At 43.5% G+C, this 12,768-nt stretch overlaps 1 protein-coding gene across 1 annotated transcript; it reads right to left on the reverse strand.

The window, feature by feature from the left end:
• Nucleotides 1-5,725: 5,725 nt before the first annotated feature.
• On the reverse strand, nt 5,726-10,095 carry LOC147427221 (oligopeptide transporter 4-like). Its single transcript, XM_086498048.1, has 7 exons — nt 9,076-10,095; nt 8,628-8,725; nt 7,950-8,516; nt 7,662-7,787; nt 7,319-7,571; nt 6,759-6,941; nt 5,726-6,636 (listed from the first exon to the last, which is right to left on the reverse strand). Exons 1-7 carry the CDS (start codon nt 9,604-9,606, stop codon nt 6,019-6,021), a joined length of 2,376 nt encoding a protein of 791 aa, XP_086354174.1. The 5' UTR covers nt 9,607-10,095; the 3' UTR covers nt 5,726-6,018.
• Between the last annotated feature and the right edge of the window lie 2,673 nt (nt 10,096-12,768).

Below are 12,768 nucleotides of genomic sequence, written 5' to 3' on the forward strand. Positions count from 1 at the left end.
CAATAATTTTGCAAGAGAGAGAGTTTAGAGAACATGACAACAGCTGAGGACCAGATTTATGTGGAGCCGGTCTCCGCTCCAATAGGCATTTGTATTATAGTTTCTTCCATCAAGAGAGACTTGTTACAATAAAATCTTTGTGTTCCTTGTGACCTAGGTGATGCAATGAAGATGGCAAACTTCATGCATCATGAGCATAACATAAACTTTGTGGAAAGCGCTAACTATCCCAAGCCTTAGTCTCAAGACCTCAAACACCTTCGAAGGTTGAGAGAGCTAGCAGGGAATGAGGGTAGGAAAGAGGAAGAAGAAACATTTCATCACTCTTCTTGCTAGCATACATAATAGCATAGTAATGGATGGAGAATATGAAAATCCTAAGCATTGAAGCATGGATCTTGGTTGGATTTGCATTCCATACCCAAGAGTGTTGCTCTCAACCTCTCTACTTGCTTGGAGAAGGAGAGGGAGCTCTTGCACTTTACACAATACACAATGAGAGTATGTGTGAGGTAAGTGTGGGAGAGTATACCCCTCAAGAAGTGCCCCTACTTGCTTTGGTCGACCCCCCCTTGTAGCTCATGCTTGAAGATCATTGGACCCCTCCAGGACTAGCCAATTACAAGCAAGAAGTATACTAAGCAAGAAGGGTAGCCTTGGGACTAGTGTCCCCCTTTCCCCTTTGAGAGAGTGGGCTTGATAAATGCTAAAACAAGTAATTAAATCCACTAAAATATCATTGGATCCCTTGGAAGGCCAACCAATAGGCTTTAGGCACACCATGAGGGTAACCTAGCTAGGGGTTTGACATGTGTCCTACTTGCCTCTTGGGCAAGGGGTAATATTTGGGAGAGAGAGTGGTCAAGAAACTACCCCTCGTTCTTGCATGGCTTGCCTCCTCCTTGGAGGTATTTTCTTTGACTTTTGTGCCACCTCAAGCCCCTCAACCTTGGGCCTAGTTCTCACCACAAGCTTGGCCCTTAAGCCCCTCAAGCTTGCACTGGATTATCACCTCAAGTACATACCTAGCATTTCAAACATGACAAGCACCTCAAGAATCTCAATACTAAAGCACTTCAAGCATCTCAATCATCAGTCATGACAAGCACCTCAAGCTTGGGCAGGGTTCCCACCTCAAGCAGAGCCCTAGCTTACCTAAAGTCAAAGGACTTTTAACACTAACTATTCGAGGAGTTCAATGAAGCTAACCCTAAGGTCTTTATGCTCCATTGGTTAGCCTTGCTGTTTAATAGACCATCTCTCATTTGAGCCCCTTTACCTTTGGCCCCATGTTGAGATAGATTTATAAGCACATGTCTATATCCTAACTCTTGTTCTCGTTTATTCTCCTGCATTAAATGATCATTTGAATATGAGAAAATCATTTGGGGTGGTTAGATATTAGATTTTATGAGAGAGAGAGAGAAAGACAGAGAGAGAGAGAGAGAGAGAGAGAGAGAAAGTAGGTAGAGAGGGATTTAGAGAGGGATTTAGAGAGAGAAAGGGGGGGGTGATAGTGAGAGATATAGAGAGGAGAAAGATTGTAGATCGTGTGCATATAAGTCTTTTGTTATATATACATATGCATATCTATGTGACTGTGTATATATATACGTAGATATATCTGTGTATATATGTGTATGTGATAGAGCAAGTGTTTATATACTTAATCTACCTCTCTTTGTAGAATAGGTGTAGAAAGAGAGGTAGATATGTGGATAAAAATTTATTCACTATACACCTAGTCTGCCTCTCTTTGAATGTACTCTCTCTCTACACCTTTGTATTTATTTTGGTTAGATAGAAATCTAAAGGTGTGTAGATTAGGTAACGTTAAGGTGTAGATAGGGACGTATAGATTAGGTGGTGAGAGAGAGAGAGAGAGAGAGAGAGAGAGAGAGAGAGAAAGAGTAGGCACTAAGTCCAAGAATTGAACTCTTTCACTCGGGTATAGTGCCTTTTTAATCTTGGTGTTGCGATCCTTGATCCACTCATGTATGGATTACTGCAATGTACCCTTGGTTTTACCACGATTGAGATTGTGATGATATCTAAAGAGGTACCAATAGACTATTGGTACTACTAGCCCCTACTTAGGTCTAATAGTATAGTCCAGATCTATGTATTTAATTATGAGTGTATGCATGCCCTATATATGTGTGTCTCATATAGGAGTGCGTAGATGTGAAGCTATGTATATACGTATCTATGCGAGTCTGTGTATATATGCATGTATGTAGACACTAAGTAAGGGAGCATAGCACCTGATGGTTGAATGCTTCCTCTCGAGTATAATCCCATTTTAATCGTGGCATTGATGTCCTTGATCCACTCATGTATGGATTACCACAGTGTACCTTCCGTTTTACCACGATTGAGATTGTGATGATATCTAAAGAGGTGCTACTAGACTATTGACATTACTAGCTCTTACATAGGTCTAATAGTATATATGTATCTAAGTGACTATGTATATACATCTATCGATCTATCTCTCTCTACGCTCTCTCTACACCTAATCTACATACAAAGGTGTGTAGATTTAGATGTAGATTAAGTATAGAGAAGTGATGTAGGTGCTTAGTAGGTCCTTGAGAAGCGGTGTAGATTGGGTGTAGACATAGAGATATGTAAATTAAGTATAGGGATATTACATAGAGGCTAGGTCCTAATACTTACAAGCTAATGTCTTGTAAATATCGAACGAGAGACCACCTACTGAGGAGCACCCTCACATTATTTCTTTGGTTGATTCACGTCTCAAATGGGTCTCAATCTAGGGTGAACGTCGCCTCCCCAACGGACTTGACTCTCGAGGTGGTAAGCCCAAGCAATGGAATTAGGTTTATCTGTAGCTAGTTTTTTACTTGCATACATGGCTCTCTTATGGCTATGGAGGTGAGGATCCATCTAATCAGGTTCCTTTACCAATGGTAGACCCGGACCTGCATCGCAAATTATCTTTACAAGAGGAGTACATGTGTTAGATGCAGGGATTGTTCGGCCACTATACTTCACAATAGCTAGCGGCCTATGGTCTTTCACAACATACCACGCGGTGGGGGAGTCAGAGAGGGACTCCATACATTTAGAGCCTCACACCAACGTCTACCGCACCTTCTTACCAATCCACCTGCCTTCCATCGTAGGGATCCACACCATTCCATTCTGACTGCTTGGAAATGATTGTTCATGCATATGCAAGATGTTATTTTGATTGGACTCATGTGTTATGTTTCTCATGACATAATATTTCTTTGTCCAAGCCTTTGACAATACACAAGTGGTCGACAAATGTCTTCTAGTAGCACACGATGGCGCTCGTCAGGGTACCAAGCATCGTGAAAGGTAGAGCGGCATGAGCTCCTTTTGGGATGCCTATTTTGGTGATGGAGGGGGTGACCAAGTCACCTATTTTGAAGTGTGCCACTCCAACCACAGAGGACAAAGACACTCACGTGCTCATGCCATACACACACGGGCGCTATGATATGGTCAAGTATGGTGGCGAGGTTGACTTTGGTACTGCACAGGGCAAGGCATTTCGTTGCCATCTGCTGCAGATTCTTATCCACTCAACGTATAAGAATTGTTTTATTAAATTCGAAGACCAAGTGTCCAATAATACACGCTATGACAAGGAAGTGTTGCATGGTCGATCTTTTAACATCCCTAGCTAATAATGAGCATTTCTCGACACAATGGTTCGAGGAATATATAAATTTTTTCTAAAAATCAATCAATCAAGTGTGTGACGCGCAACAGCCAACCAGGTCGCAAATCTAGAGAGGAGCTATTGTGGTGACAACATGGTAGATGCAAAGTGGGAGTGAACGGCCATACAACAAAAGGGCAAGGAAGCTGTAATAACAGACTCACTCCACGGTCAACAGTACGAAGCTCGGGCCAGACAAACTCCCACGCACTATGGTTCAAGAGCAAAGCAGATTGAAAAGATAAATATTTAAGTAACTTTTAATTGTGCAAGTTCTATTTAGAAAATGTTTAGCTTATGCTGGCCTACTAAAGAGATGGTCAAGTATCGAGAGGGACACATGGAGTTCAATACTTGGCGATGATTCTTGAAAAACCATTGTATCTCTCGCGAGCAATACTCAAGTAGTCAGTCGCATCTCTACAAGTGGTAAGTGGTCCAGACAATGACTATTGTATTAATCATTTTGGAATATTTTGGTTGTTGTAGAGTCAGAGCAATCAAATTTATGTACCTCTTGACGAGGACAGGAAAGAGGATTGGGATATAATCCTCAAGATTTAGAAGTGCAAATATGGCACAAAAAAACCTATGATTTGTATATAAAACTCTTTTGGCCTTATTTATAATTAAATTTAATTATTGTTCTTTTGTGCTTCAAATTATAAAGGTAAGGTGTGACATGTAATTTCAAAGCTTTTTTTTTATATATACACTTTTCAAATTGCAATTGAAAGTTTGATATGTTTTATGCAGGTAAAAATTAAAGTTGCTCATTTGGGCTACCCAAAATTGGGTGGCCCAAATGAACATCTTTATTTTTGAAAATCCGGATAGAGGCAAACTCACTATTACCACACATATTTCTATTAAATGATTGCTGCCACAACTATTACCACCACACAATTTTTTCTCTTTCTATTTTCCTTTGTTAATCCGTAGCAATGCTGACGGTTCTAGACTTGGTCTCTTATAGTGTGCCAACCTGCAATATATATATGAGACTGCTTATACACCTCCTACCCATCTTGGGCATGTGGATGTGATAGCCACCTGGGGAAAAACCATTGGTAGTGCAAATGAGGCTGCGAGCATGAGCGTAAGCTTGGGCTGGGATAAAGTTGTTGGCAGTTAACCCAGAATTTAGCTGACATCGTCGTCATGGTTTTAATCTAACAAGGTGTAATACGTGCGTGCCGGCTTGGTCTAAAAAGTGGACTCTATGCACATGTGGCACACGCCACAATCCGCCACATGTTATGCTCCGCAACCGGTTTCACCGATTCCCGGTCATTTTCTGTGTTTTAGAAAATTTTCAAGGCAACAAGTGGGAGCCCATGCTTAAACCAAAAAGGTGTTTAAACATGAGGGGTTAAACAAGCAGGCACGATCAAACACAGATGCTCAACCACTAAGCCAATGGGTGCCAGTGATCAAACGCCCTCTGCCAATGACTATATTTCAAACTCATTTTATTGGCTTCAAGGAGGGGTGGGGGGTGGGGGGGGTTCCTTTTTATGTGTACGGGCGGGCGCCCCCGGTTACCGGTTGTGCCACATGTGCATAGAGTCCATTATTTAGACCCGGCCGTGCCGACCCGTCCCCGAACGTGATAGGCAAGCAGCAAGGACTCAGTGTGTATCCAACCCGAGTTTCATTGTGCTTGTCTTAACAGGGTTTTCGCGCTGTGATAATGCATAAGATGTGGAATAGGATTATTGGAATGAAAGATTGTGCTCTATTTTAAGCATAATTTTTATATATATATAAACAGGTTGATTCTAATTACTGATGGCGGAGAATTTAGGTTAAAAAAACATAATGCTTTTGAGTGTTACCAAATTACACGACGCTTTTCATTGACTCAGTACTTCAGTCGAAATTGGTGGAGATACACCTAATTACCGGATTAAATTGGAGATTTATATAATTTACTAACACCCTGCGAATACATCCAGTCTTTTAGGATTACAGTTAATTTTCTTGTTGATTTTGTACGACTATAATCACAAGAACTTTTGGACAAATTCTCACAATAATTCCCATATTGTGACTTACCCCAACATCATGAGCCTCTGTGAGGGAGGCACCGCATACCTAGCTAGGTATGCGGTGCCTCTCGAGCAGAAGCTCATGATGTTATTCACTGTATGAAAAACATTGGAAAAGACTCCATTTTCCTACATGAGAAAATTTCTAAATCTTCTTGTGATTAATGCTGCGAGCTAAGAGTGTGAGAGAGCGAGCTCATTGGAGTTGTTCTCTCAACACTAGAACAAAACATATCATTGTACACAAATAACCTAGGCATGGGCAGGACAACCTGCCATGACAACCCCAGCGGAGGTGGGGCATTGGGCAAGTGGACAATGCTCCCCTTGTGTTCCCCACCAATCTAATCCCACACCAGGAAGCTCTAAGCACATGTACAAGACCACCGCCATGAAGGCCAGCCCCGCATCCAACGCCGCAGACAGCACATAGTTGTACCTCTTCCACCACCCCTTGTGATACTTGAACACAAAGTAGTTGAAAAAGGTACCTACCAGAAGCCATGATGTATAATTCACTGTTGTCGCCGGCGGCATGTTTGCGGTTGCACCCAAAAGTACCGGCATGTTTATCAAGGGGATCCACCATATTTTGGGGAATGCTTTGTGACACATCCACACCAACACAGGTGCAATTGCCCCACCCAGGAAGAACCAATTAAGGCTTGGATACACCCCTTGGCTCCCAAATATCTTCTTTGGCCCTACTAACCCCCATATTACCGATGCATCAAAAAAGACGGCGTCGCCAGGGCATGTCCAAGGGCTACTTTTTGGCAAAAGATCTGTATTGCATATGTTTTCGATTGATTCTAGCATCCACCATGCAACTCCCATATTCACGGTCCCTGCCACTACTGTCCCAATTACCTGCAAGTTGGCTTGAGATTACATGTCTGCTTAATTATGTCCTATTAACTTATGGACCATCTATGCAAGGCACCTGACCTTAACGCAAGGATACCCATGAAGGTAATATTTCAAAGACATACCTGAACCATGAACATTGACCTTGGAGGGACCTTCATATAATGACCCAGCTTGAAGTCTGACAAGAAGGCAACAGCCTGGTTCATGCTCATGTAGCCGTACACTTTGAATAGAACATTGGCGAGCGGCCTTCCTGGAAGGAGATAGCCCATGATGTACTCTGTGATGATGTTCAAGCCTGGAGCCTAAATAGCCCATAAAGACACAGGATAAAGAGAAATTAGCTACTCAGATAACTATCCATTGGTTGTGACATGCTTATAGCCCTGCGTATTAACTTAGGGTTATCGTATTGTATCCCGTATATATAGGGGGGTTTCACAAGGCAAAAAAGATAGATTTTACAGAGGGTCCCGTATATAGGGGTTGAAAAGGAAATTTTGGTGCATGCAGATGACGTCTCCCTAGTACTACTTGTGAATCCCCGTGTGCTTATAGTGACATTCGTGTATTGGACAGGTTCAAATTCAAGCCCCCATTCTTAATGCTGAATGCCTCAAAGAGACCCGTACATCGACGTCTATGACGACAAACCAATCACATATTCTGTGTACATGTTTACCTGATTGGTGGTAGCTACAATCACTCCTATTGGTAGAGTGAAGACAGCTGCTAGCACACATGCTAACAGCAAACCCCACCATGGCAGCTGCACTTCATCTTTGAACACTACACAAACCACTATTGAAAGAGCGACTGAGCCGACGAGCAAAATATTCCACCATAGTTGTGGTATGCCAGGATAATTTTGCATTAGCCTTGTATGGACATCTGGTTGAGTATTTAAAGCTGCTTTGCTCCTCTCCCAAACTTCCCTGTTTCACAAGTAAACGTAGGCACTTAGCTGCAGAGTGGATTAAAGTTCTCAGCGAAACAAACTGCACGCAGCCGAGGCTTGTATATACAATGCATTCAGTACATTGCATGTTCGAGCATTAAGATGCATAATGTCAAAGACTCGCAAAGTAATTAGCCTTGTATGGACATCTGGTTGAGTATTTAAAGCTGCTTTGCTCCTCTCCCAAACTTCCCTGTTTCACAAGTAAACGTAGGCACTTAGCTGCAGAGTGGATTAAAGTTCTCAGCGAAACAAACTGCACGCAGCCGAGGCTTGTATATACAATGCATTCAGTACATTGCATGTTCGAGCATTAAGATGCATAATGTCAAAGACTCGCAAAGTAATGGCATACTTGCCATAGAACACCATCACATGTGTTAATGTCGCTGCAATTGTTGCAAATCCAAGACCATAGCCAAGAGCAAAAACTATGCTAAGGTGTAATTGGCCTTGCTGTTGATAAGCTGTATTGTCGAGAGTAAAGTCAGGGCTCAAAACAGCTTGGATGTCATACATGCTCCCGTTTCCCGAGAAAAGCCGTGAGGAGAAAATGGGAAACTTCTTTGCATCATAGATGTTGTGCCAGTAGGCAGAAGGAAGCATCACATAGATGAAGAGGACAAATCCGATGGCAACATTCACCGTTGCAAAGAAGGGTGAAACCAAAGGATTTCCAAGAAAGGCATTAGAGATCCCCGACCAGTCGAGACTTATGGCGCCAACTCCAAGCCCTCGTAGTCCTGAGCCAACTTGTTGTGCTGTGATTGATTTTGGAAATGCCCAACACAAAAGTGATACTGAGGTTAAGGTGTTGAACAGATAGCCTGGTAGTGTGTAGTAGGCAAAGCTTGCAACTGTGACAAGCAAGAAGAATTGGCTTCTAGAGAGACCCTTTTTGTGCTCCTTCTCATGTAATGTTCTGCATAGAAGGCAGTGTGTAGCCAATGCACATTAGATGTACATGCATATTGAACCAAAATATGGAGAAATTTTTCGACCAGCTAGCGAAAGCTAGTGGTAATTAATATACCTGAACAATGACACTTGCACAAGTGTGCCGGGCCACCACATATGAGAAGGCTCAATGAGATACCTGTGGAAAAGACCAGCCCAACCGTACCCCAGCACCTGCAAAAATTACACCGAATCGTCATGCACAGCGCTCAATTTTTCCACACTATGGATACAAAACACCAACACAAAATAGCAGCTAAATGCAAGTGAAAGATGACCTTGAGCTCCTCTCATAGAATACAAATTCCTTAAAACGTTTTTGTTCACTATTTGACATTACAAGCACTGCATTTTTTTGAGAATTGCATTGTGATGTCCTACTCCTCTCGACTGATTTTTTGAATTTCTCAGCACTTTGAATTCGTTTTTAACCTTGTTCTACACAATCTTTCTATTTTGTTTTCTGTCCGCAAAAAGTCGATATGACATACATTGTCAATGATCTTTGAGTTGGAATATAGTACCTGAGTTGTGATTACGATCAGCAGGCCGGCACCAAAGGAAATATTTCGATGGTAGAATGCCTTCACGATGTTAATAATGCTCACAGCGTAGGCGGATCCACCACCAAAAGCACTTCCTGCATTGGCGAAGATGGTAATGAGCACATGCTCCTTCACATTGAAAGGCCCTGGGTTGAGCGAGAACTCAGTATTCCAATAAGGCAAGCGGTATGTCTTCGTCGGTAGAACCAAGGCCATGAAGTGGCCAATTGGCACAGCGGCGATTTGCACAGTGATGAGTGTTACTGTGAGAGGTTCAGTCCGGTATGCAAAGAACTGATTTAAGAAAGACAGCATGACACAGGACAGTAGCCCTATGGACCACATTCGGAAGGTCCATACTGGTAGAGAAGGATCGTCAGATGTAGCGACAGTGAGTGCAACTTGCTCCACAGGAGATTGATCACTGATGCTGTCCTCAATATGGTCATGTGAATAATCAGCAGTTTTTTCTGTATCTATAGAATAGGAATGCTTGCTATCACCTGCCATATTAATAGCCTATTAAGCCGCACCGAGCAGCGTCTAAAGATAATTAGGAGTGCTTGCGATGCACCATGACTGCTGCGGCACCTACATCAACAATTGGCGGCACGGTGTGTGTCGAAAGAAAATTAAGAGTGCTTGGAATGACCATAGGCACTGCTGTGGCCGCACCCGCATCAACGATTCTCAAGGCTAGCATGCAAAATTGATGAGTGATTCCAATATGTATTGCTGATGAGCGTCGATGTTATATGGGTACGCGAATCTGGAAAGCTCCCCAGCCCTATTAAAGTTGTAGCTGCAACGGACGGTGGCCGTATACCATGGCTTGTTGGGTGGTGGTCGAACTGCATGGAACTCTGCACGCACACACGGAGAGCTTGCTTCGTGTGAGGACTTCCTTCTCTCGTCACTCTCTTTTCATGACGGCGCCAACTTTAGAATCTCCGATCCATGTAGGCTACTCTCCTAGAAAATCAGGTGATCGATTGACGATTTTCAGGAGGCGGCCTCTCTCTCTCCTCTCTCTCTAGCATGCCCTTCGAGAGGCCCCTGCTCAGTGCTCGAAAAAAACCTAGGTTTAGTGTAATCCCACCTACAAATTTTGAAATTTACCTCTAAATTTTATATTTAAAGGTGAGAAAACCTACAAAAAATTGAAAAAAATAGTGTAATTTTTGGTGTAAAAACCTTTAAATTTTGTCAATTTACCTCTGTTGTTTCCCAGATGTGGGCTTGCCAAGTTTTTGAAAAAAAAGTTTTTTTCGAGCACTGGTCCTGTTGTGCGCCCATGCTCTCTCTCTCTCTCTCTCTCTCTCTCTCTCTCTCTCTCTCTCTCATGCCCTTCGAGAGGGTAATTAGTGGATCTAATACAATGTCTGGTTACAAAATCATAAAATCTAAAATCTTACGTTGAGACGCTGGCCCTTGGGCAGATCAGGCGATTGAACTTCTGTAGGCACCGATCAGTGGCAAAGGATATCTTTTAATGTGGTACCATTCACTTGGTGTTCTGCACACCGCAGAACAGTGAGGTCCCATTGTATCCAATGTCCTGCTAGAGTTGAGACTAATTCCTACTTGCTCTAGTATTGCAGCTGCACTTGGTACTGTATTATCCTCAGTATTGAATTGTTTGCCCAGTGGTGTTTCCCCACAATAGCGCTGGTTGTTTAAGGTAAAATTGCCTCCGGTACGATTGCACCTACCTTTGGCCATATTTCGGATGCACCAGACGACTTGGCAACCCTGTAACCTCCTTACGTTCCATCAGGCTGCTGGAGATTGCTTTGCCTTCTTTGCTCACTTCAGTTTTGAGATTAATTGATGCTAAAAAATGGAGCTCTACTACGTTCACAACAGAAATTGAGCTTTGATTTCACGTGTTGTCCGTGTGTGTGTGTGTGTGTGTGTGTGTGTGTGTATGTGTATGTGCGTGTGTGTGTGTGTGTGTGTGTGCGTGTGTGCGTGCGTGTGTGCGTGTGTGAGAGAGAGAGAGAGAGAGAGAAACTTACAGGAGATGGTAAACAGGAAGCTGGGAGCCCACACAAACAACAACGAATTTGCAGAGGGGATGCAAAGCCAGAAGAGCGGGTGCAACTACTTTGTCGTTGTTGAGTCCGCCGTCCCCCTCCATAGCGCTTAACCATCGACGGCCAAGTCTTCCTCGTCACTGGACGTGGCCTCTCCTCTGTCGGAGCCTAATCTGACAACTGGAAGTCAAAATAAAGTCACAAACTCACACCACCTGTGAGTGACTGCTGCGCGCCAACAAATCCATTTGGCATTTGCTCTCTCGCGCAGCCTGGACAGAAGCATCCCTTCTATAAACGCAGTATCCCGCAACACGCGCGTGCATACAGACGCATATCTCTCCTTCCTTCTCTCTCTCTCTCTCTCTCTCTCTCTCTCTCTCTCTCTCTCTCTCTCTCTCTCTCTCTCTCTCTCTCTCTCTCGCGCGCGCAAATACTCTCACGTCTCCTCCCCCATAAAACAAACCTCCCCCCCCAACACACACACACACGAAAGGCATGTCTGAGTGTAGGGCAATGGGCAATGGAGATACAGACGCAGATACAGTTGCGGTACCCGTTCTGAGACCTTGGCATCTCATGCTCCACTCACCCGTAGGCCGAGACCCGCTCTCAATTGGCATCTCACGCTCCACTCACCCGCAGGTCGAGGCCCGAGGTTTTGCTGAAGGGGGAACGCCACGTGGGCTGCTAATTGTGCCACAAAGGCCAAAATATTGGGGATAATGGGACCGCCAAAGGGAGGGGAAGCCCCTACCTGCAGGGATTTGCTGCCACATGGCAGTTGACCCTCTCATTTTGATATATATATAAGATTATACAATTCGACCAGAGATTCCTCTATATTCTTTTCCCTACCACTTAGCAAGGGATTTGCTACCCTCACAAAAAGGGAGCATGGGTTTCGATCTCTCACCACTTGAATGATGAAAATTAATCGGCTCCCCTAACCACTAGGTCAACGCCTACAACAGCTATAAAACCCTCAACCTCTACGATGCTCTTGTTGCTCTGTCGATCGCCCTCAAACATGGTAATCGTTTTCCCATCCCTCTACTCTGCTGCATTGTGCGCATGGTGTTTGTCTACCCCTTGCCTCCCGCACTTGCTCCCCCTCCTTTGCTGCATTGTGCGCATGGTGTTTGTCTACCCCCCCCTACTTCGAGGCCTGACAACGGATCTTGCTTGATTCGATCTTTTTTTTTTTTCATTTTTCCCATGTTTTACAAGGCATGTAACGCTCTGCTTTGCATGACCTACAAAATAAAGTCCTCACAAGAGCAAGATGGGAACACAGATATTGTCACAATGTATGAAATATCTTTCCTCCTTGACCCAAGAGTGGACGAAACAAATTCAACATACTCCCTTTGCTGAATAACTCGTATTCCAATGACACGTAAGAAATGCGGAATACAAGGAGAGTAGAGAGAGATATGATGCAAAGTAGATTAGTGGTAAATCAAAAACTTTAGATTAGCACACTATTACAAAGTGATGGCGCCATCCACCCATCCGCTCTCAATGTAGAGCTTAGATGACGATTTAGACAACTAAAGAAAGTAGGAATACAAGGGACTAACAATCCTTCAACAAGGATGTGTTGTATGCATCAAGTGTGCACACCAATATACTG

The sequence above is a fragment of the Adiantum capillus-veneris genome, chromosome 24 (genome assembly GCF_014529385.1).
Source record: "Adiantum capillus-veneris isolate H3 chromosome 24, ASM1452938v2, whole genome shotgun sequence".
Classification (NCBI taxonomy): Eukaryota; Viridiplantae; Streptophyta; class Polypodiopsida; order Polypodiales; family Pteridaceae; genus Adiantum; species Adiantum capillus-veneris.

What these genes read in the sequence shown, in the direction of transcription:
- LOC147427221 (XM_086498048.1), bottom strand. Translation starts at nt 9,606, where the DNA reads ATGGCAGGTGATAGCAAGCATTCCTATTCTATAGATACAGAAAAAACT. An exon ending in GTGATGGTGTTCTATGGCAA is followed by an intron (nt 7,788 to 7,949) that starts GTATGCCATTAC and finishes CTTGTGAAACAG; the next exon opens with GGAAGTTTGGGAGAGGAGCA. An exon ending in TTGTAGCTACCACCAATCAG is followed by an intron (nt 6,942 to 7,318) that starts GTAAACATGTAC and finishes TGGGCTATTTAG; the next exon opens with GCTCCAGGCTTGAACATCAT.